Genomic DNA, 25,843 nt, shown 5'->3' with positions numbered 1-25,843 from the left:
GGACATATCGACCAACTGGTCGAAGGTGATATTGGTATCCCTGCAGGCCAACTCACGTTGAACGTCCTCCCGTAGGCTACATCGAAAATGGTCGATGAGGGCCCGTTCATTCCACCCTGCGTCCGCCGCTAGAGTCCGGAACTCCAGCGCAAACGCCTGTGCGCTCCTCCTCCCCTGTCTCAGGTGGACTAGATGCTCCCCCGTCGCTTTGCCCTCAGGTGGATGGTCGAACACGGCCTTGAAGCGACGGGAGAACTCGGCGTAGGAGATGGTGGTGGCGTCCATCTTCCTCCACTCGGCGTTGGCCCATTCCAACGCCTTGCCCGTGAGACAGGAGATGAGGGCGGAAACGCTCTCGTATCCCGAGGGCACCGGGTGTACAGTGGCCAGGTAGAGCTCCACCTGCAGGAGGAACCCCTGACACCCGGCAGCTGTTCCGTCATACGCCCTCGGGAGCGAGAGCCGAATCCCCCTGGGTTCCGGACCTGGGACTGGTGGACCGGCCGATGGGGTTGGCAGGGTAGGTGGAGGTGTGGGTACCCCTCTGGCCTCCCATCGGTGCAGGGTGTTGATGACGTCCTGTAGAGCGGTCCCCAGTTGTCATGTCTGGTCATCCTGGCCGCGGACATGCTCCTCGAGCGACTCAGGCGTGACTGTTGATCCTGCTGATTCCATTCAATTGGTGTGTGATTCTGTCAAGGGGTGCTGAAGGTGGGTGTGGTGCAGGAATCAAGCGCAGGACGCAGAAGCTCAGTCCAAAAGACTTTAGTGAAATATTCACGTAGTAAATGAGCACAATAAGCCCGGAGGCGAAATAACGGCGCACACAGGCATCAAACAAACGGCGCACTAACATGTGCGAAAACCTCTCCAAACACTGGAGGGAAGTACGTAGCTCAAACACCAAAACAGAAGAGCAATCACCCACAAACACAGACACACACAACGAGAACTAAATAGGACACTAACGAGGACTAACTAGACACAGGTGTACAACATCAAGACAAAACCAAACGAACATGAAACATAGATCGGTGGCAGCTAGTACTCCGGGGACGACGACCGCCGAAGCCTTCCCGAACCAGGAGGAGGAGCAGCCTCGGCCGAAACCGTGACACCCTCTTTACACTGTTATTTTTGTTGCCGGTGGAAATCCTACAAACATCCAAAAACTCATCCCTCATTCATTGAATTGTTCCATGCATTAAAAAGGAGTTTGTCGTAGAATTAGAAATAAATGGATTCCTATTAGATAAGATATTGCTTTCTATTGATGATAGCAGGCCTAATAGTGAAGGTGAAAGATTCTCATTGGAAACAGTCACATAGGTTGTTATATAACAAATACTTTATTTCTATTTGTTTAGTTTACCTACAGAACCACAATGGAACATACAGGTAATTTTCAATAATACTGTACATAATGTCTTTTGAATAATTTTGTCATTTATACTACTACAGTCACCTCCCAAATTATTGGCACCTTTGATAAACATGATCAAAAAAGACTGTATAAAATAAATAACACAAATACTGAGCTACAGTGGGGGAAAAAAAGTATTTAGTCAGCCACCAATTGTGCAAGTTCTCCCACTTAAAAAGATGAGAGAGGCCTGTAATTTTCATCATAGGTACACGTCAACTATGACAGACAAAATGAGAAAAAGAAATCCAGAAAATCACATTGTAGGATTTTTAATGAATATATTTGCAAATTATGGTGGAAAATAACTATTTGGTCAATAACAAAAGTTTCTCAATACTTTGTTATATACCCTTTGTTGGCAATGACACAGGTCAAACGTTTTCTGTAAGTCTTCACAAGGTTTTCACACACTGTTGCTGGTATTTTGGCCCATTCCTCCATGCAGATCTCCTCTAGAGCAGTGATGTTTTGGGGCTGTCGCTGGGCAACACGGACTTTCAACTCCCTCCAAAGATTTTCTATGGGGTTGAGATCTGGAGACTGGCTAGGCCACTCCAGGACCTTGAAATGCTTCTTACGAAGCCACTCCTTCGTTGCCCGGGCGGTGTGTTTGGGATCATTGTCATGCTGAAAGACCCAGCCACGTTTCATCTTCAATGCCCTTGCTGATGGAAGGAGGTTTTCACTCAAAATCTCACGATACATGGCCCCATTCATTATTTCCTTTACACGGAACAGTCGTCCTGGTCCCTTTGCAGAAAAACAGCCCCAAAGCATGATGTTTCCACCCCCATGCTTCACAGTAGGTATGGTGTTCTTTGGATGCAACTCAGCATTCTTTGTCCTCCAAACACGACGAGTTGAGTTTTTACCAAAAAGTTATATTTTGGTTTCATCTGACCATATGACATTCTCCCAATCCTCTTCTGGATCATCCAAATGCACTCTAGCAAACTTCAGACGGGCCTGGACATGTACTGGCTTAAGCAGGGGGACACGTCTGGCACTGCAGGATTTGAGTCCCTGGCGGCGTAGTGTGTTACTGATGGTAGGGTTTGTTACTTGGGTCCCAGCTCTCTGCAGGTCATTCACTAGGTCCCCCCGTGTGGTTCTGGGATTTTTGCTCACCGTTCTTGTGATCATTTTGACCCCACGGGGTGAGATCTTGCGTGGAGCCCCAGATCGAGGGAGATTATCAGTGGTCTTGTATGTCTTTCATTTCCTAATAATTGCTCCCACATTTGATTTCTTTAAACCAAGCTGCTTACCTATTGCAGATTCAGTCTTCCCAGCCTGGTGCAGGTCTACAATTTTGTTTCTGGTGTCCTTTGACAGCTCTTTGGTCTTGGCCATAGTGGAGTTTGGAGTGTGACTGTTTGAGGTTGTGGACAGGTGTCTTTTATACTGATAACAAGTTCAAACAGGTGCCATTAATACAGGTAACGAGTGGAGGACAGAGGAGCCTCTTAAAGAAGAAGTTACAGGTCTGTGAGTGCCAGAAATCTTGCTTGTTTGTAGGTGACCAAATACTTATTTTCCACCATAATTTGCAAATAAATTCATTAAAAATCCTACAATGTGATTTTCTGGATTTTCTTTTCTCAATTTGTCTGTCATAGTTGACGTGTACCTATGATGAAAATTACAGGCCTCTCTCATCTTTTTAAGTGGGAGAACTTGCACAATTGGTGGCTGACTAAATACTTTTTTCCCCACTGTATATTGTATGGTCCAAAAAAAAGAGACAATTATTGTATTTTATACTAATACAATTGCTTAGAGAAAGAGATTTTGTTTAACAAGTAATATATATTTTTTCTCTCAAAGATGGGTGTCAAAATTGTTTGCACCCATAAAGATTATTGTACACTGAGTGTACAAAACATTAGGAACACCTGCTCTTTCAATAAACAGACTGACCAAGTGAATCCAGGTGAAAAGTATGATCCCTTATTGATGTCACATGTTAAATCTACTTCAATTAGTGTAGATGATGGGGAGGAGACACGTTAAAGAATGATTTTTAAGCCTTGAGACAATTGAGACATGGATTGTGTATGTGTGCCATTCAGAGGGTGAATGGGAAAGACAAAAGATTGAAGTGCCTTTGAACAGAGGGTATGGTAGTAGGTGCCAGGCGCACCGGTTTGAGTGTGTCATTCAGCATTACACTCTGAAGTTTGCTCAGTAAACTGACAATTTGTCAAACATTTAGTAATAGTGACAGTTAGTTATCTGGCAGTGGAACATCACTCTTTTGTTTTGGCTGCGAAGCCTTCCTCTTCCATGCACATATGACAGTGACATGCTTCCTTGTGTGTTGTGATGAAGTTGATGATTCATGATAGACCTCACCGATCAGTACTATCTGCAACATAACACAACACCAGGCCTGAATTATTCTAAGACATAGTGCATGCAATAGACATCAGCACTATCACATACTTGTCAAAAGGGCTTCAATATTATTTAGTCTGGAGATCAACATCTATTCTGGTAGTAGGACACTGTATTTTGATGTCCACATAGAATAAGAATGACGTGGTATACCAACCCATACGAACACAGGATTAGCTCGCGTGTGAATCCAAAGGCAATATGAACTCCTTGGTTCTGTTTTATTCAGTGCAGCAGTATAGTATTGTAGCCTACTCGAGCAGTTTAGCAGTATCAGTGTTTCTAGAGCCCCAGCCACCATCATTGTCCACGAATAGCTACACAAAACAGGGGAATGCTTGCCTTGCACCGATGTTGCAGCAAATCTATACTTTGGATGCTGATATACTGTGGGGAAAAAAAGTATTTAGTCAGCCACCAATTGTGCATGTTCTCCCACTTAAAAAGATGAGAGAGGCCTGTAATTTTCATCATAGGTACACGTCAACTATGACAGACAAAATGAGAAAATAAAATCCAGAAAATCACATTGTAGGATTTTTTATGAATTTATTTGCAAATTATGGTGGAAAATAAGTATTTGGTCAATAACAAAAGTTTCTCAATACTTTGTTATATACCCTTTGTTGGCAATGACACAGGTCAAACGTTTTCTGTAAGTCTTCACAAGGTTTTCACACACTGTTGCTGGTATTTTGGCCCATTCCTCCATGCAGATCTCCTCTAGAGCAGTGATGTTTTGGGGCTGTCGCTGGGCAACACGGACTTTCAACTCACTCCAAAGATCTTCTATGGGGTTGAGATCTGGAGACTGGCTAGGCCACTCCAGGACCTTGAAATGCTTCTTACGAAGCCACTCCTTCGTTGCCCGGGCGGTGTGTTTGGGATCATTGTCATGCTGAAAGACCCAGCCACGTTTCATCTTCAATGCCCTTGCTGATGGAAAGAGGTTTTCACTCAAAATCTTACGATACATGGCCCCATTCATTCTTTCCTTTACACGGATCAGTCGTCCTGGTCCCTTTGCAGAAAAACAGCCCCAAAGCATGATGTTTCCACCCCCATGCTTCACAGTAGGTATGGTGTTCTTTGGATGCAACTCAGCATTCTTTGTCCTCCAAACATGACGAGTTGAGTTTTTACCAAAAAGTTCTATTTTGGTTTCATCTGACCATATGACATTCTCCCAATCCTCTTCTGGATCATCCAAATGCACTCTAGCAAACTTCAGACGGGCCTGGACATGTACTGGCTTAAGCAGGGGGACACGTCTGGCACTGCAGGATTTGAGTCCCTGGCGGCGTAGTGTGTTACTGATGGTAGGCTTTGTTACTTGGGTCCCAGCTCTCTGCAGGTCATTCACTAGGTCCCCCCGTGTGGTTCTGGGATTTTTTCTCACCGTTTTTGTGATCATTTTGACCCCACTGGGTGAGATCCTGCGTGGAGCCACAGATCAAGGGAGATTATCAGTGGTCTTGTATGTCTTCCATTTCCTAATAATTGCTCCCACAGTTGATTTCTTCAAACCAAGCTGCTTACCTATTGCAGATTCAGTCTTCCCAGCCTGGTGCAGGTCTACAATTTTGTTTCTGGTGTCCTTTGACAGCTCTTTGGTCTTGGCCATAGTGGAGTTTGGAGTGTGACTGTTTGAGGTTGTGGACAGGTGTCTTTTATACTGATAACAAGTTCAAACAGGTGCCATTAATACAGGTAACGAGTGGAGGACAGAGGAGCCTCTTAAAGAAGAAGTTACAGGTCTGTGAGTGCCAGAAATCTTGCTTGTTTGTAGGTGACCAAATACTTATTTTCCACCATAATTTGCAAATAAATTCATAAAAAATCCTACAATGTGATTTTCTGGATTTTCTTTTCTCAATTTGTCTGTCATAGTTGACGTGTACCTATGATGAAAATTACAGGCCTCTCTCATCTTTTTAAGTGGGAGAACTTGCACAATTGGTGGCTGACTAAATACTTTTTTCCCCACTGTATATTGTATGGTCCAAAAAAAAGAGACAATTATTGTATTTTATACTAATACAATTGCTTAGAGAAAGAGATTTTGTTTAACAAGTAATATATATTTTTTCTCTCAAAGATGGGTGTCAAAATTGTTTGCACCCATAAAGATTATTGTACACTGAGTGTACAAAACATTAGGAACAACTGCTCTTTCAATAAACAGACTGACCAAGTGAATCCAGGTGAAAAGTATAATCCCTTATTGATGTCACATGTTAAATCTACTTCAATTAGTGTAGATGATGGGGAGGAGACAGGTTAAAGAATGATTTTTAAGCCTTGAGACAATTGAGACATGGATTGTGTATGTGTGCCATTCAGAGGGTGAATGGGAAAGACAAAAGATTGAAGTGCCTTTGAACAGAGGGTATGGTAGTAGGTGCCAGGCGCACCGGTTTGAGTGTGTCATTCAGCATTACACTCTGAAGTTTGCTCAGTAAACTGACAATTTGTCAAACATTTAGTAATAGTGACAGTTAGTTATCTGGCAGTGGAACATCACTCTTTTGTTTTGGCTGCGAAGCCTTCCTCTTCCATGCACATATGACAGTGACATGCTTCCTTGTGTGTTGTGATGAAGTTGATGATTCATGATAGACCTCACCCGATCAGTACTATCTGCAACATAACACAACACCAGGCCTGAATTATTCTAAGACATAGTGCATGCAATAGACATCAGCACTATCACATACTTGTCAAAAGGGCTTCAATATTATTTAGTCTGGAGATCAACATCTATTCTGGTAGTAGGACACTGTATTTTGATGTCCACATAGAATAAGAATGACGTGGTATACCAACCCATACGAACACAGAATTAGCTCGAGTGTGAATCCAAAGGCAATATGAACTCCTTGGTTCTGTTTTATTCAGTGCAGCAGTGTAGTATTGTAGCCTACTCGAGCAGTTTAGCAGTATCAGTGTTTCTAGAGCCCCAGCCTCCATCATTGTCCACGAATAGCTACACAAAACAGGGGAATGCTTGCCTTGCACCGATGTTGCAGCAAATCTATACTTTGTATGCTGATATAATGTAACCTTTCTAACCGTGCACTACACACACCCAAACAACTTGGCTATAATGTAGCCACCTACTGATTTAATGGTTTGATACACTTACATTGTGAAATGTCTACCAGTACTGTACACTTCCCTTAGCAAGGTTAGCTGCCATTCCTCCCTGTTTGAGTCCCCCTCTGTCATTTCCCCCTGACAATGATCCATATAACCAGTGTTAGCATTCGGTTATTTGAATAGAGAGACCATCAAATGGCTATGCTGATATTTTCAATATGCTACTTATGAACAATTTTGCCCAGACAAACATTGCCAGAAGATACCAACCCTACCATTTAGCTTGTTTACACTGAGCTGCACTGAGGTCAGAACGCAATCATGGTTACATTAAGAGACAGTGGAGTCGGCGTGAGACATGGGTAGGAAAACGTAGGTATGGTATATGTTAGGGGTGTGCTGACATGGCCAACTCGTATTTGTAATCGTATCCGTAAATTGACAGTTGATAGTCATATCAAATGCGATGACAGTCGTGATCGAAAAAAACGAATCTGTTTTAATATGCCTGAGTAGATGTTGGCAAAATACCTCCCTGCACATTCTCACTGCAAAAAACCTGCAGAGTAGGAGCAGCGCGCGGAGGTGTGTGTATCCTCAATTTGCAGCAGGCTGCCAAGTTTGCTGTCACTTAGTCAGAATGTGCATCAGCGCTTTCATCTTCTTTCTCTACCCTTGCCCTGCTTGTTAGATATTATGCACATTGATAGCTTGATAGCAAACGTACTCGCCATGGGATTTATCATAGTAGCAGGCAGATACAATCTAAACAGTGGAGGCTCCTCAGAGGAGGAAGGGGAGGACCATCCTCAGTGAATTAAATAAAAAGAGTGAAATATTAAAGTTAATAGTTTTAGATAAAACTATAATAAATATATTCAAAAGTCACCGAATAATTTATTAAAACATACTGTTTTGCAATTTATGTCTACAGTAGCCTCATCAGCACTCTGTAGTGTAGTACCACGGTGTAGCTGGAGGACAGCTCGCTTCTGTCCTCCTCTGGGTACATTGACTTCAATACAAAACCTAGTTGGTTGTCACCCCCTTCCATAGACTTACACAGTAATTATGACAACTTCCGGAGGACATCCTCCAACCTATCAGAGCACTTGCAGCATGAACTGACATGTTGTCCACTGAATTAAAGGATCAGAGAATGAATCTAGTACTGAAAGCATAAGCTATAGGTAGCTAGCACTGTTATGCATAAAATGTGGTGAGTAGTTGACTCAAAGAGAGAGAAAGAAAATAGTTCAACAGTTTTGAACAAATTAATTTCTTCCAAAATGAATAGAGAGATATATTTGGTTGTATTTTTTAAAACTTTCACTTAGCTAGCGAATGCAGCTAGCTAGTTTAGCCTACTCAAACACTCGGCTCAAACAGAGAGGGATGCTATGTTAGCTAGCTGGCAATGGCTATCCAACACTGGAACTCTTCCATGTCAAGGTAAGCTTTTGGTTTTATAAATGTATTGCCACCGGGGCCCGCCGGTGTAACTGCAAAATTGCTTTCTGACTGTACATTGTACTGCATGATTTTAGCGGTTTTGGCTTGGAACGTTTTTTTCCGCCTGTACACAGACACCTGATGTTTTGTGCACTGAAGTCCACAAGCAAACGGTAAAGGTCAGAGGAGGAGAGTGCGTAGATAGTTGCGAGAAGGAATTATATATACAATGAGCAAAGTGATCATGCTGTTTTTATGTGGCTGTTATGAAAGTGAACTGTGTTTGCGTGTAATCAGGGGTGCACCAACGTTGTAAACTGTTATTCATAGGCTAGGTTGTAGCAACCTCATGATGGGTACAGTGAAAATGTTAGTATCATGTTGTAGCCTAAACCTATTGACGTTACATTGAGCTGGGGAAATGGAATATGATTGACAGTCATCCAAAATGCTGCCATGCTCATAAAACAAAATAATCATCCTCCCTCATCTTAAATGGCACCGACTGCCATTAAATCTAAATGATCAGACTGAAAACATGCGAGGAAAACTGATCGGGTGAAATTGTGAAGCACGTGGCTGGAGAAATACAGCTTCACTCTATCCAATCAGAGCAGCAGGATCAATGTGCAGCCCACCCTTCTCTTTACAGACAGCCAGTTGAGTTATTTAGACCACGTAGAACCTTGCACATGACTGACTGACATGAGAACGTTTTTTTTATTTTTTATTACGGATAATTATAAAAAATTGTCTGTTCTTAATCATATCCAGACAATGTCCCATATCCATTACGATACTCATTTTGTCAGACTATTTGGCACACCCGTAGTATATACCTGTGATGAGGTGGTGTTGAAGGAGTCAGGCGTAGGAGGGTAAATCACAGAATAACAGGCTTTAATCCGCAAAATACAGCTTTACGCAGAAATGCATCAAACACACTCCAGGGCACAAAACAGGCGCACTGGAAAATACAAGGCTCACGGGAAATTCTCCCGTCGATACAAAATACACGAGCTCCACCGAGCTTCACTAAAATCTACAATAAACAATCACCCACACAGACAAGGAAGCAGAGGGAACACTTATACAATGACTAATGAGGGATAAGGACCAGGTGTGTGTGATTGAAGAAAATAAAAATGGAGTTATGGTAAATGCATCGGCAGTAGCTAGTAAGCAGGTGACGCGGAAGGCCGAAACATGCCCGAACAAGGAGGGGAGGCAGCCTCGGCGGAAGTCGTGACAGTACCCCCCCCTTGACGCGCAGCTCCAGCAGCGTGCCGATCCCGAACTCGGGGACGGCCAGGAGGACGCGGAGCAGGGCGAGCCGGATGGCGACGGTGGAAATCCCGTAACATGGAGGGATCGAGGATATCCGTCACCGGGACCCAGCACCGTTCCTCCGGACCGTACCCCTCCCACTCCACGAGGTACTGAAGGCCCCCCACCCGACGCCTCGAATCCAGGATGGAATGGACAGAGTACGCCGGAGCCCCCTCGATGTCCAGAGGAGGTGGAGGGACCTCCCGCACCTCAGACTCCTGAAGCGGACCAGCTACCACCGGCCTGAGGAGAGACACATGAAACGAGGGTTTAATACGATAATCAGGGGGAAGTAATAACCTATAAGTGACTTCGTTGACTCTCCTCAGGACTTTAAACGGCCCCACAAACCGTGGGCTCAGCTTCCGGCAGAGCAGGCGGAGGGGCAGATTCCGGGTCGAGAGCCAGACCCGATCCTCCGGTACAAAGACGATGGCCTCACTGCGGTGGCGGTCAGCATTGGCCTTCTGACGACGCACGGCGCGTTGGAGGTGAACATGGGCAGCATCCCACGTCTCCTCTGCGCGCCGAAACCAGTCATCCACCGCAGGAGCCTCGGTCTGGCTCTGGTGCCACGGTGCCAGAACCGGTTGGTAACCTAGAACACACTGGAAAGGCGTTAGGTTAGTGGAGGAGTGGCGGAGAGAGTTCTGGGCATATTCTGCCCATGGCAAGAACACCGACCACTCCCCCTGCCGGTCCTAGCAGTAGGACCGCAGGAACCTACCCACGTCCTGATTTACCCGTTCCACCTGCCCATTACTCTCGGGGTGGAACCCAGAGATCAGGCTGACCGAGACCCCCAGACGTTCCATGAACGCCTTCCAGACCTTGGACGTGAACTGGGGACCTCGGTCAGACACTATATCCTCTGGTACCCCGTAGTGCCGGAAGACATGTGTAAACAGGGCCTCCGCAGTTTGCAGAGCCGTGGGGAGACCGGGCAGAGGAAGGAGGCGGCAAGCTTTAGAAAAGCGGTCCACAACGATCAGGGTGGGGGTGTTAACTTGGGAGAGGGGAAGATCAGTTAGAAAATCAACACTTAGGTGAGACCATTTTCGTTGTGGAACTGGTAAAAGTTATAACTTACCAGCTGGGAGGTGCCTAGGTGCCTTAATCTGGGCGCACACTGAGCAGGAGGAGACATACACCCTCACGTCCTTAGCCAAGGTAGGCCACCAGTATTTTCCGGTCAGGCAGCGCACTGTACGGCCGATAAAGCTGAACGCCGAAACCTGCCCGAACAAGGAGGGGAGGCAGCCTCGACGGAAGTCGTGACAATGCCACTGTACTCAAAGTTTTGTCTTTTCCACACTGATATATTGAGACGATTGAAATACTGCAAGTTTTATGGAAAACTGCACTTTTCTACCTCATGCTAGGTAGCAGAAGCCACTCAGCCATATTGGAATGGCAGTGTCAACCAATCAGCTCCGTTGTTGTTCAACGCTACGTGCCATTCCATAATGGCTGCTGTGGCTACTGGTAGCTAGCATGAGGACGAAAAGGGACGTTTTCTGGGAAAACTAGCAGTATTTCAATCTTCTCGATGGAGCAATGTGGATAAAGGTAACATTTGGAGTACAGTGGCATATCCCATCACTGCACTGAGGTACATTTTCTGATCAATATCTGCCGCCGGCTCCACGGTGTCTTGATGTAACCATGATTGTATTCTGACCTCAGTGCAGCTAGTGTAAACAAGGGCAGCTGTACTCTGTATCTTCTGGCAAAGAGAAACAATACAGTATCAATTCTCCATATTGCATACCCTCTTTGAGATGACTTAATTCCTGAAACGCCCTCTTTGCGGAGACAACAAATGAGATTCTCATCTCATTCACCACAACAGTAAAAGGGGCAGCTTCTTGCGGCCAACCAGTAGGAACAGGTTTTGTGTTGAGGAGACGCAAAACAGGTACCAGATCAGCTGCTTCTACCATACACGCATTCCCCCACATGGCCCACAAGCCTTATAGCTTGTCCAGAGACAGTATCTAATTAACAATACTGGATGTGATTTCTGTATGAATAATACTCATAGCGTTGGTGACAAGTTATATCCCCTTTTCTTTTTTACTTTTACAATGAATGTTATAGAGGCTTTTTAGGTTGTTTTAGAGGCTAATGGTTCACTATGGCATACCAGTCTTTAACCAAATGCAAGGTAAAAAAACTGGTGATGCTGCAGTTTTAAAAGCCTACTATAGTGTCTCTTCAATGTGAAAGTGAAAGTGTTTCTGATAAAACCATCTCTCCTCCCCTTTACCCTCAAACTGTGTATTTCATTTTCCTCTGGGCATCGAAGACGGTAGTCAGATTGTCTTTCAGTAGTCATCTTCCAAAGAAATTCACACGGCATTATGGTTCAGTAAGTACATTTTCCTCTTTACATTTAGCACTAACTTACACATGATAGAGTTAAAGGCGGATCTGATCTGTGTATTGTTTGTTCAATTGATATCCGGACTTGAACAATGAAGACAGATAATCATTTCTGAATTGATAGGCACACAGAATAAGTCATGGCATCATTGAATGCATTTACACAGGCATTCCAATACTAATCTTTTCCCCACTATAATTGCTCTTTTGAACAATCACATCAGCTCTTTTGTCAATAATTGGTCAAAACTTCAGAATTGGCCTGTGTAAATGCAGCCATTATGTTGCAGATGAGTTGTTCTTAGGGGTGCACCTGTCTAAACTCATGCATTGCTCAATGTTCATCCTTCATTGAGTTATCTTTATTAACACTACTTTGTGTTTAAGTAAAGTTGATGTGGTATGTATAGGCTTCTGGTGCAGACATGAAAATAGAATGGGTTTTATGATGCTAATTATATGGGTGTATAATGTGAACAATTCACTTTCACTTTCTTGTTTCCAGTAGATCACGTGGTCAAATAAAGGCAAGAGGGTTCCAAGTAGGGAGGTGGGTGGGAGACCGCATAGCTTATCTCAGAAGGATCTGTCATAATCAGAATGAAAGTGAAAGATTACTTGAAATATTTACATTGTCTGCACACTGGTTGTTATATTATATTTATATTTACATTAACATTTTAGTCATTTAGCAGACACTCTTATCCAGAGCGACTTACAGTTAATCGAACCCACAACCCTGGCGTTGCAAACGCCATGCTCTACCAACTGAGCTACATCCCTGCCGGCCATTCCCTCCCCTACCCTGGACGACGCTGGGCCAATTGTGCGCCGCCCCATGGGTCTCCCGGTCGCGGCCGGCTACGACAGAGCCTGGATTCGAACCAGGATCTCTAGTGGCACAGCTAGCACTGCGATGCAGTGCCTTAGACCACTGTGCCACAGTAAGATATGTATTTTATTGTCTGTTACATGATTAATAATTATATTTTCCCTGTTCACTCCCCTTACAGATCCACAATGGAACACGTAGGTAATTATTTTAACAGGACACAGGCCTTCCACTTATTTAAATAATGTTTAAGGCCAGATCTTAGGTTAGGCTTATATCTGTCTGGGCGGTGATCTAAACCAAAACATTTCTACTTTTAGTTTTAGGGTCAATACTTGACTTTTCTCTTTTTTGTCCATTACAAAACAGAGGTGCCAAGGTTGATTAAATACTACACCATCACCACTGGCAATATTATGGGTTCTCATATCCAGTTTACGAGACAACTTGGAGGAGGCTTCACTGAAGTGATGTCACCAGAGCAGAGTGATGTCATCATGGCTTTCTGTCCCATTGTCTCTCGTGCTGGTACTGATATTGAGGCAGCACTGCAGCAGATTCCAGGTAGCCAACCCCAAAGTATCCTCAAACTATATTACTGTCTCTTCTATATATTCTATCTCCACATCAGTGTTGATCTAGATAGAACATGTATCAAGAGGCTAATGACATTAATAAATGCTTTGTTTGTCCCTCATTCCTTTGACAGATGATAAACATGTCATTCTGGTAGTCCTGCATCACTTTTTTAATCCGGAGTGCACTGTACCTGACAGCAGCCGACTAGTGACCAGAGGTGATATAAAACTCACAGTGGACTGTCTGTTTCATGAGAGTCAGGGAGGACTACTGAACTGTCCTCGCAACAAAGCAGCAGTTGGTAACATTCTGATCCAGCTGAACATGAAGCCAAAGGTAGTTTACCCATGTTGTATGTGTATATTCGTCATTCATTCATGATCATTCATGAATTGGACACACAAACCAAACACATTTGGTTAGCAAAATGAGTTCATGCAAAAGCAGATATTTTAATTTAAGGGTCCAAGAGTGTAAATAATGTTTTTTCATTTAAATATTAGTATTTGTTATTTGTAATCAAAGTATATAGAACTACTTTATTCAGTGTATTGAAATACTGTATTCATAGGTTGTCAGCTTCCTGCCTCCTGTTTGTCTCCGGGCCTCTAGAGGTCATCTGTGTTCCCCTCTGCCTTAGTTCTTCCTCGTGTGTCCTTATTAGCTTGATCCAGGTCACCTGTGCCTTGTTTCACCTAGAGTATTTTAGCTGTGTTTTTTCCCCTGTTCCTCACTTGGTTTTTGAGTCCTGGCTATGTGTCTCCTGCTTTGTCCCACCGTGTCTTTCCAAGTAAGCTTTTCTAAGTTATCTTTAGTTTGTTTTTCTCCCCTCGTGGAGTTATTTTGTTTTGCCTCCTGTTTTGTTACTCTACCTCTGTTAATATACCTCTTTCTGAGAAGAACTTTCGTTGGACTATTTTTGAAGTGCAAAGAACCTTTTTTTGTTACATTAAATCTACTTACCTGGAGTATTGCCTTGGGTGTTTCATTTGGGTCCAACTATACCTCCTCTGTGGCTAAGGGGTAGAACCCCCAGCTCCCCACATCTGAGACCGGAGTTCTAGCCCAGCTTGTGACATAGGTGACAGATGTCGTCATGGACATCCCTGATCACAGGAACAGGCCAGTATGTATATTTTCATTTTAGGAGTTGCCACTTAACTCAACAGCTGACAAAATACCCAACAATTGTATACCACTATATGATGTCACATAGAGCTTTTATACAAAGTTTATATACATTTTGTATGTAATTTGCAATCTTTCTCTCTGCTGCAGCGCACATTTCTTGGAGGTAAGTACCAGCTATAAATCATACATTAATATGATATGTATGTACAATATCTACATTCACTTGTCATTTAAGAAAACTGCTATTGGGGGATCAATGTTGATGCCTGTAAGAAACTGACTGTAAACAGATCATGTGGAAGCAGTGTTTAACTTCAGTTGCAAAACCACATCCACCACTTTCTGATTTCAAAAACTATTATGAAGGAAGTGCCTCCTGTCTCGTTTCAAAGAGATAGCTCATCTTGATAACTGGATTGCCTCATTTCCAAATAAGCATAATGGATTACAGTGTATTTTTCCCCTTGAACTACTTTTGATGTAATGCAATTAAAAAGATAAAGCATTCTATCTAGATAGTGTGAATTATTTCTACATTTGCTTCATATTGTCTGTATCTCTATAGGGATGTCAGGGATGGTGAGATTCTTCATATTTGTGCATGGTAATACCTTGGGTGCTCATGTGGATTTGACAAGACATCTCGTCATCAGAGGAGGCTGTACTGAAGTGATGTCACTAGAAGAGAGTGATGTCGTCATGGCTTTTTGTCCCATCGTCTCTCGTGCTGGTACTGATATTGAGGCAGCACTGCAGCAGATTCCTGGTAATTTAGTCAGGGCAGAATCAATGCCTCCAAAATGAATGGGAAAATAGGCAAACAAAATAAAATGGTAATGAGGTGATGTGTATTTTGTTTCCTTTTGACAGTTGGTAAACCTGTCATTCTGGTAGTGCTGCGTCACACCTTCAACCCAGACTACACCGTACCTGACAGCAGCAGACTAGTGACCAGAGGTGATGTAATACTCACAGTGGACTGTCTCTTCCATGAGACCCAGGGACTACTGGAGTGTCCTCAAAATGAAGAAGTTGTCAAAGAGATACTGAAGAAGCTTAATATACATCCTGAGGTATTTACTCATCACCACCATTTTGAATTTCACTCTGCTAATGATGTACTGTGAGAGATAAAGATATTGTTTTAATCTTTCTTTCTTTTACAGACTGAATCTGGATCTCACTGTATGGGCCCGTGCATGGTATGGAAAACCAATGCAAATGCCAAAATACATCAGCAATATACTGCATTGTACCCTCTCAACCAAATTCATATTGGGATCTTTTTTTTCATGATGTCTTCAGCTTTTGTATTGATGGTCAAAGTCATATTCAGAGGTCTACTTGTAGCTAGTTATTTAGTAAATATTCAGTACAACATCCATACTATTCTGAAGCCAATGTGTCTTTTTCCAATTGTTTTAATTTCCAGATGGCGTGTTCCTGGGTCCTTGGTTGGATCATGGCAGTCAGGCGTTGTAAGTCCATCATTAATTAAAACTAAATTCTACGACATTACACTATTTACAGTTACTTATATACACGTTATATTCATAACTAATAACTATATAATCCATATACATAGTTGTTGGTAATTATGACACGTTTTTATACAGAGGTTATTTTGTTTGCATTTCAGAAACATTGACTCTTGTGATAATTGTACTTTACTGTAGCTATCTAACATTTACTACTATCTTACAGGTTGCCAAACATCACCATTTGCATTTGTTGTTGGGCTTGTTATTTTTCTTGTTATTTTGTGTTTGGCTATATTTTTTATTGTTTCTAGCAAGAAACAAAGAGGTTTATCAAAATAACCTAATGGAAATAGAGCAAGTAGTTCTAAACTGCAATAGAGGAATAAAATGTAGAAATTACATAGACAACACAGATAGACTGACTTAATTGTACATTAAAAGTAATGAATAAAGCCTAATAAAGCACCTACTCTACCTACCTTTATCTATCAGGATAGTGTGTTAGTTTAAGATGGCACGATGCTCATGTAATATTGTAGGCCTACTCTGATTGTATATTCTGTATTGTCACTTTATTCTGCTTCGACTGCCCTTCTTTTAAATATTAAAGTCATTGAATTTCAGTTGCTGTATGAGTGTGAGTCAATTATGAAGCACAAATAGTCATCATTACACTTTGACATTAAAAACATGACACCTGTATTGGGGTAGGAGTAATGCTGCATTGTTAACCAAGTGGGAAGGTGGTATTTACCAGTTGTGAAGTCGTAAATACCAGTTTGCACTCATTGAGAAACGCTGATTGGCTAATGGCCAACAAGCTGTGTCAACCATAAACTAAAACTACAGCTATCCATAGCTGTCATGTCTCCTCCCGTTGCTCCCCTCCGGCGCTCTGATTCGCCGGTCTACTGAGCCACTGGTCTGAGCGCATCACCTCGGCAACACCGGAATGGAAACACAATGCACCCTAATCACCTCCAGCGCACCTGCACCTCATCTCATCACAACCCCTATTTAGCCCTGGACTGTTCTGGATGATGTTGTGTGTGTGATTGTTTAGCATCGTGTCGTTTACTCTATCTTTGTTATTTGTCTTTGTCATTGTTTAGTTAATCTTGACCTTGTTAATTCCTGCGTCTGCGTTCTGCCTCTTCGTATACTCAGTACGCGTCACAGAATCACACACCAAACGAAAATGGATTTAGCAGGAGTTTCCCAGTGCCTCGACCAGCACCAGCAGCAGATTGCCCAGTTGAACACCGCCATGCAGGAAGTGCTCCAAACTCTGCATAATCTGCCCAGCGCTCCGGTTCCACCTCAGGGAGCGGCGAGTGCCCCCAATCCACCTGTTCCCGTGCTATCACCCACTCCTGCGGGAACCCTCGCCCTACCGGAGCGCTATGACGGTAAAACTACTAAATGTAGCGGCTTCCTGCTACAGGTTTCCCTTTATCTGGCGCGTTAGCCTGGGGCATATCCATCTGACCAAGCCAGGATAGGGCTGGTGATTTCACTTCTTAAAGGAAAGGTGCTGGATTGGGCCAGTCTGGGAAGGAGAGGAGGCAGTGGCACTTCTCTATCCCACCTTCCTCGTTAGGTTTAGGGCGGTGTTTGATCATCCCACGGAGGGAAAGGACGGCGTGAGCGTCTCCTCCATCTACAACAGAGAGAGGGGCCCGCGTCCGAGTACGCTCTGAGCTTCCGCATGGAGGCGGCGTCTTCCGGCTGGAATGAGCGTGCTCTGCGCACAGCCTTCAGGAGAGGCTTATGGGAGGACATCAAGACGGAACTCGCATGTCGGGATGACGAGATGGACCTAGATACCCTCATCACCACGTCCATCCGAGAGAGAGAGACGGCGTTCCCAACACCTCCCGTAGCCTCGACGCTCACCTCATCTGAGCTATGGAAGCCGCCCTGCTTCCGAGTCTTCACCGATGGAGGTGGGCAGCACCCCCTACACCACCACGGACCACAGATTTCCTGGCGGCTCCCTATCTAGGCGGTATGACTCCCGTCGCCGCTCTGTGAGTGTTACGTCAGCTCTTATCACAAAACCATTGTTTTTAATTCCATAACAGTGACTGGTTATTCCTTCTCTTCCATTTCTACCGCAATGGTAGATTCCGGATCAGCGCGGAACCTTATAGATAGGGAGCTGGTCTCTGAATGGGGGTTGCCCACCGTGCCACTGCCATCTCCTCTACACGTCCCATCACTGGACAATAAACCCCTTGTATCAGGCACCATTACGCACATCACTCTCCCCATCACCATCGCCATTCCCACACTACCGGAGCACCATTGTCACGTCACCCCTTCACCGGATCGTCTTGGGATTGCCCTGGCTCAGACTACACAACCCCACCATCAATTGGAGCACCAAGAGGATCACAGCCTGGTCCACCTCATGCCGGAAGACCTGCCTGCCAGTGGTTTGTTGTTCGACGTCAGCGGAGAGTCCGGAGTCCGCCCTCCAGCCCAACATTCCACGTGAGTATGCAGATCTCTCCGATGTCTTCTCTTCATTAAAGGCTACGTGTCTCCCTCCTCACAGGCCCTGGGACTGCACCATTGACCTGCTGGAGGGACAACACCCATTTACCCCCTTTCCATGGCAGAGACTGAGACCATGGAGAAGTATGTGGCGGAGACCCTCAAACTGGGGTTCATCAGACGCTCTACCTCTCATGCCTCCGCCAGCTTCTTCTTCGTGGCCAAAAAAGACGGAGGACTGAGACCATGCATTGACTACAGGGGGCTGAATGCAGTCATCACCAAGTACCGGTACTCCCTCCCTCTGGTTCCGTCGGCCATCGAGCAGCTATGAAGGGCCCAGTACTTTACCAAGTTGGACCTGAGGAGTGCCTACAACCTGATCCGAATCCGGGAAGGAGACATGTGGAAGACGGCATTCAGCACCACATCAGGCCACTATGAATACTGCGTCATGCCCTACGGTCTTGCCAACACACCCTCTGTGTTCCAGTCCTTCGTCAGGGACGTCCGTGCTGTCCTACTCCACCTCCGGGAACACAGCCTGTTGGTGAAGGGGGAGAAATGCGAATCCCACCAACAGTCCATCTCCTTCCTGGGATATTGGATCCGTCCTCAGGGGGTGTTCATGCAAGGAGTGAAGACGGACGCCGTCAGGTCATGGCCAGTTCCCACCACCATCAAGGGCCTACAGAGCTTCCTGGGCTTCGCTAATTTCTACCGGCATTTCATCAGGTCCTTCAGCTCCATCTCCTTAAGGGTGGGCCTCAGAAGCTGGCCTGGAACCCTGAGGCTGAAGCTGCTTTCAAGAGGCTGAAGGAGAGGTTCACCACAGCCCCCATCCTAAAACACCCAGACCATCTCGTCCTTTCATCCTGGAGGTGGACGCATCAGAGGAGGGCGTGGGTGCGGTCCTCTCCCAGCAGCACGGTAAGCCAGAGAAAATGTATCCCTGTGCCTTTTTCTCTAAAAAGCTTACCCCCGCAGAGAGGAACTATGGAGTTGGAGACAGGGAGCAGTTGACGGTGGTCCTCGCTCTGGAGGAATGGAGACACTGGTTGGAGGGCGCTGTCCATCCATTCCAGATTCTTACTGACCACCGGAATTTGGAGCACATACGGGCAGCGAAACAGATGAACTCTCGTCAAGCCAGGTGGGCCCAATTTCTCACTCGCTTCCAATTCATTCTGTCCTACTGTCCAGGATCCCAGAATGTGAAGGCCGACGCACTCTCCAGGATGCACCATAACGGAAAAATGAAGGATCTGGGCAGTCCTATCCTGCATTCGTCTCTCATCGCTGCTCCGGTCGTTTGGGATGTGGATGAAGACATCCACCTGGCGGCTCAGGAGGACCCAGCACCTGCCAACGCCCCTCCGGGGCGCGTATATGTACCCACCAGTGTCCGTGACCTGCTGATCTGGGTGCACGCCACACTTACAGCAGGGCACTCTGGTATTACGCGCACCCTGCATTCTCTAGGCCAAAAATACTGTCAAATGGGCAGGTGGAGCGCATGAACCAGGAGCTGGACAGGTCTGGGACGCCACCCATGTCCATCTCCAGAGGGCCATTCGTCGGCAGAAGGACCAAGCCAACCAGCCTAGGGATCGTGTCTGGCGTCCACAAAAAATCTCCCTCTCCGCCTGCCCTGCAAGAAACTGAGCCCCCGGTTTGTGGGGCCATTTAAGGTCCTCCGGCGGATAAATGACGTATCATACCGGCTGCTCCTTCCCCCTCACTACCATGTCTCACCCACTTTTCATGTGTCTCTCCTCAGGCCGGTAGTTCCTGGTCCTCTGGCGGATGCCGTCCCCCGAGGCACGCCTCCTCCGCCCCTGGACATTGACGGGAGTCCGGCGTATGCGATGAGGGACCTGCTGGATTCCAGGTTCCGTGGGGAACGGCTCCATTACCTGGTGGACTGGGAGGGGTATGGTCCTGAGGAGAGGAGCTGGGTTCCGGCTGGGGACGTTCTGGACCCCATCCTAATTCGGGACTTTCGCCGCCCTGACCGGCCTGCTTCTCATCCTCGGGGTCGTCCTCCTGGCCCCTGGGGGGGGTGGGGGGGTACTGTCACCTCTCCTCCCGTTGCTCCCCTCCGGCGCTCTGATTCGCCGGTCTACTGAGCCACCGGTCTGAGCGCACCATCTCGGCAACACCGGAATGGAAACCCAACGCACCCTAATCACCACCAGCGCACCTGCACCTCATCATCTCATCACCACCCCTATTTAGCCCTGGACTGTTCTGGATGATGTTGTGTGATTGTTTAGCTTCGTGTCGTTTACTCTATCTTTGTCATTGTTTAGTAAACCTTGACCTTGTTAATTCCTGCGTCTGCGTCCTGCCTCTTCGTATAGTCAGTATGCGTCAGAATAGCCGCAGGAAGTAGGGATGCTGGGTGTGCTGCAGCACCCCCTGAAAAATCGGAATAAAATAATATATATATTTTGGATTTTAAAAATGTGCCCCCACCCCCCAAACGACTTCCCGTGGCTATGCAGCTATCATGCTTGTAAACAAATCATAGTGTTCAAAAACCATGTTAATAGATTATTTATAAAAAACAATGTTTTGTTGTTGGATTTAACTGCCAAAAATGCTGTTATTGAGGTAATTTCCTTAGTAGGTGACGTCAGAGGTCAGCATGTGGTAGAACACAGCCCTTAGCCGTGGTATATTGGCCATATATCACAAACCCCTGAGGTGCCTTATTGCTATTATAAACTTGTTACCAACGTAATTAGAGCAGTAAAAATAAATGTTTTGTCATATCAGTGGTATTTGGTCTGATATACCAAGGCTGTCAGCCAATCAGCAAATGGGCTCGAACCACCCAGTTTATAATCTGTGTTTAACTGTGGGCTCTCTGTATACAAAAGTAATTGTCTTGATGTGGTGTTATTGTTTAGGTAATTAAACTATGTATAGCCAACAATGTGCCACAATGTTTTCATACGTTTTTTCATTTCCACAATAGAAAAACAACAGTGTTTATTTGTAGCGCTGCACAAAGCAAACACCATAAATATATTGGCTACATTATTCCAGTTCTCTGCAAGTATGGGTATCTGTAGCCTAATATGGCGACCGGAGGAGTGGGTGTATGGAAAGCAAATAAGCTAATTGGGCAGATTTGTTGCCACTGATTGTGTGGCTGATTTGGCTGCACAATGAGTCGATAAGTCTGCGACCAGTGTGTAATATTCATATGTGTCAGCATACTGAAATGTAATTGGATGCATTCTACCGTCGTATCATACTGCGCTATGATTGGTTAAGACCACCCAGGTGGTGAGGTCATCTTCAGATGTTCATGGCCGGAGACACATGAACATGCCAGTTATAGCTAGCTAATAAAGAGCTACGTTTTAAAGATCCTGTCGTGCTGCATTTTATTATTATGTACAAAGAATTCAAAACAAGACATGGTGTCAGAGTAAAAGGACTAAAAGATGGATTTTGTTGGAGTTTTTTCACCTCGAATGGATTGGGGGTCTACAAATCCACCCGATGCATGGCGTAAGTTCAAAGAGCATGTGGAGCTAATGTTCACGGGTCCTCTGAAGGAAAGAGGAGAAGTGCAGCTACCTGCTCCTCTGGATCGACGAAAAAGGGAGAGACATTTACAACACATGGAAACTTACCGAGGCTGAATCAAAGGTACTGAAAACATACTACGATCGTTTTGAAGCATATGTAGTGTCAAAGACCAATACAATTTTTGCTAGGTACAAATTCCATGAGAAAGTACAGGGAGCTAGCGAATCATTTGAACAGTTTGTCACTGAGCTGCGTCTGCTTGTGAAAGACTGTGATTATGCAAACAAGGATGAGATGGTCAGGGACCGTATTGTATTTGGAATACACTCACCGCGAGTGAGAGAGAAACTTTTGAATGTTGGGTCTGAGCTAACGCTGGACAAAGCTATCGACATAGCCAGATCTCACGAGCTAGCAGAGGTTCAGATGAAAACAATTTCGGGCGGCAGCACGAGCGCATCACATGAACAAGCAGTGCACGCAGTCAGGCAGACATCCAAGGACAACTCCGGTGCCCAGAGAGCATTTTTCAGAACGGAGAGAGACAGAACTCCTTAACAGAGTGACACAGATTCCAAACGCCCCAAAACATGTGGATATTGTGAATACAAAGTGCATGGCGAACAGGGAAATTGCCCAGCTGAAGGCAAACAGTGTACTAAATGTGGAAAATGGAATCACTTTGCTAAAGTGTGCAGAGCTTACCGTGGAAAAACAGTATATAGAGTGAGTGAAGATGAAATGTCAATCAAAGAGTCAAATGCTGATGAGCTCTATTGATTCAGTGACACAGAAAAATCAGATATCAGAGACAGAGCAAGCCTTTGCTGACATTGAGATAGGAACACAAGGTACAGAGCTAAAGTTCAAACTAGACACTGGTGCACAAGTAAACATAATTCCTCTGAATAAGTACCGAAGCTTGACATCTGAGTGCGAGCTACAGCCCACCACGCGCAGACTGACTGGTTATGGTGGTGAACAGCTCCCAGTAAAAGGAACATGCACTTTCAAATGCAAATACAAGGAAAGTGACATGATGTTGGACTTTTACATTGTTCACACACTAGCACCTGCAGTGCTAGGTCTTAAAGCATCTTTAGACATGGACCTAATCAAGCTAGTTTTATCAGTGACAGCACCAGTAGAGATAGAGAATGTCATGGAGGAGTTTGCTGATGTCTTTACAGGAATAGGACTATTCCCAGGAGAATGTACCATTCACCTTGACCCAGACGCAACCCCTGTGGTCTCCCACCGACAAAGATTCCTCTTGCTCTCCTCGCCCGTCTAAAGAAAGAGTTGGAGAGCATGGAGCAATCTGACATTGTCACCAAGGTTACAGAACTGACGGATTGGGTCAACGCGTTAGTGGTGATGGAGAAACCACGCACAGGCAAGCTCAGAGTATGTCTCGACCCAAGAGACTTGAACAAGGCTATCAAACGCCCCCATTACCCCTTACCGACGCTAGATGGCATCACACACAAGCTAGCGGGTGCACGCTACTTCAGTGTCATGGCTACTGGGCTATCAAGCTCACAGAAGAGTCATCTAAGCTCACAACGTTCAACACACCGTTTGGACGCTACAGGTTTCGTCGCCTGTCTTTTGGGATTGTCTCAGTCCAAGACGAGTTTCAGTGAAAGATCGACGAGGTTTACGAAGGCCTCGACGGAGTTGTGGCAATTGTGGACTACATCCTTGTCTATGGTCGAACCAAAGAGGAACACGACAGAAACCTCAGTGCGATGCTGCAAAGCTCCCGCGAGAGAGGAGTCTGGCTCAAGAGGTCAGCTACTTCGGACATCTTCTCAAAGCGAATGGAATCAAGCCAGATCCGCAGAAGATCCCAGCCATAAAGGAAATGGAGCCACCAAAGAACCATGCAGAGCTGGAAACAGTGCTTGGCATGGTCAACTACTTAGCCAAGTTCGCACCCAGCCTCTTCAATGCTAATGCACCCCTGCGTCAGCTGCTAAAGCGGTCCAGTGAGTTCCTCTGGGACAAGCAACACAACATCGCTTTCCAGAAAGTGAAAGACTTGATCACGAGAGAACTAGGACCAATCCCTGCCTACTACGACCCCAACAAAGAGCTCAGACTCCAGGTGGACGCGTGGAAGTATGGACTAGGTGCAGTGCTACTGCAAGAAGGAAAACCCATCGGCTACGCTTCCAAATCTCTCACAGACTGTGAAATCAACTACGCTCAAATCGAAAAGAAGCTGTACGCCATTCTGTTCGGATGTAAGCGTTTCCATCAGTATGTCTATGGACGACAAGTCATTTGGAATCCGACCACAAGCCCCTCGAGTCAATCATGAGGAAACCGTTAGCTGCAGCCCTGCCAAGGCTACAGAGAATGATCCTTCAACTACAAAAATACGACTTCACAATCACTCACCGTCCAGGCAAAGACATCCCTGTCGCAGACACACTCTCCAGGAAGTTTCTTCTTACGTACAAGGACAGCAGCCTCAGTGAAGGCATGGACATGCAGGTGCACAACTTACCAGTTAGTGACACAAAACTGAAGGAGATCCGAGCAGAAACAGAAAAAGACACACAACTCTCACAGCTGAGGAAAGTCATACAGTCAGGATGGCCTGAGGAGAGGAGAAAATGCCCTCAGAGCGTCTCAGAGTTCTGGAATCATCGTGACGAACTATCACAGATCAACAGAATCATTTTCAAAGGAGAGAAAGTCATCATTCCTACCAGTCTCAGAGAAGAGATTTAGACAAAGATCCATGCTGGACACATGGGCATGGAAAAGTGCAAACAGAGAGCACGGGACATTTTGTTTTGGCCCGGAATGTGCAAACAAATAGAAGACATGGTTGGTAAATGACCCAGCTGTCTTGAACGACGCCCCTCAAACACCAAAGAGCCAATGTTACCTCACCGTATCCCAGACCGAACCTGGCAGGTCGTGGCAACCGATCCGTTCACCTGGAACAACGAGGACTACATTATAACAGTGGACTACTACAGCAGATACTTTGAACTCGACAAGCTTCACAGCACCACATCTGCAGCTGTGATACACAAGCTGAAAGCAGCCTTTGCCAGGCATGGCATTGTAGAGACTTTAATATCTGACAATGGCCCCTGTTACAAATCAAATGAGTTTGAATCCTTCACAAAAGCATGGGAGTTCACACACGTCACCACAAGCCCACATTACCCTCAAAGTAATGGCCTTGCTGAAAAATCTGTGCAGATTGCTAAATCACTCATGGACAAAGCAAAAGCAGACAAGAGAGACCCCTACCTCAGTCTCCTTGAATACCGCAACACTCCAGTTGACAACTTCAAATCACCAGCCCAGCTGTTGATGAGCCGCAGACTTCGCTCAATTCTTCCCAGCACCAACCAGCAGCTGCAAACTGAGGTCGTCAGCTACAAGGAAATGCATACAAAATGTGCACAGAGACAATAACACCAAAAGCGATACTACGACAGGTCAGCTAGACCACTGCCACCACTGAATGACAAAGAGTCAGTTAGAATCCAGGAGCATGGCTACTGGAAGCCAGCAGTCGTCATCCAACCAGCTGACACTGAACGTTCATATCACGTTCGCACCGCAGAAGGAGCGGTGTACCGCCGCAATCGTCGTCACCTACTGAACACAAAAGAACAACACACTGACGAGATGAACTGTTCCCCTGAAAGAGAACGG

The 25,843-nt window shown here is 45.4% G+C and overlaps 1 protein-coding gene across 3 annotated transcripts in view; it reads left to right on the top strand.

Annotated features, from left to right (window-relative positions):
- Window positions 1-16,734, top strand: part of LOC121552793 — a 29,362-nt gene extending 12,628 nt beyond the window's left edge. The window contains exons 1-11 of one of the 3 annotated variants that reach the window (XM_041865830.2): window positions 12,005-12,074; window positions 13,102-13,121; window positions 13,290-13,484; window positions 13,630-13,835; window positions 14,581-14,625; window positions 14,778-14,793; window positions 15,196-15,396; window positions 15,501-15,703; window positions 15,797-15,832; window positions 16,063-16,108; window positions 16,335-16,734. In XM_041865830.2, the coding sequence (XP_041721764.2) occupies window positions 12,067-12,074; window positions 13,102-13,121; window positions 13,290-13,484; window positions 13,630-13,835; window positions 14,581-14,625; window positions 14,778-14,793; window positions 15,196-15,396; window positions 15,501-15,703; window positions 15,797-15,832; window positions 16,063-16,108; window positions 16,335-16,450 (1,092 nt within the window). In that variant the 5' untranslated portion in view covers window positions 12,005-12,066 and the 3' untranslated portion in view covers window positions 16,451-16,734. Of the gene's footprint in view, window positions 1-12,004; window positions 12,075-12,967; window positions 13,122-13,289; window positions 13,485-13,629; window positions 13,836-14,580; window positions 14,626-14,777; window positions 14,794-15,195; window positions 15,397-15,500; window positions 15,704-15,796; window positions 15,833-16,062; window positions 16,109-16,334 lie in introns of those variants that run through there. The other 2 variants (XM_041865829.2, XM_041865831.1) reach the window with 2 other exon arrangements.
- Window positions 16,735-25,843: the final 9,109 nt, after the last annotated feature.

This window comes from Coregonus clupeaformis, chromosome 36 (genome assembly GCF_020615455.1).
Source record: "Coregonus clupeaformis isolate EN_2021a chromosome 36, ASM2061545v1, whole genome shotgun sequence".
Classification (NCBI taxonomy): domain Eukaryota; kingdom Metazoa; phylum Chordata; class Actinopteri; order Salmoniformes; family Salmonidae; genus Coregonus; species Coregonus clupeaformis.
Note: the sequence above shows the minus strand (reverse complement) of the source record. Positions and strands in the feature narration are given on the sequence as shown.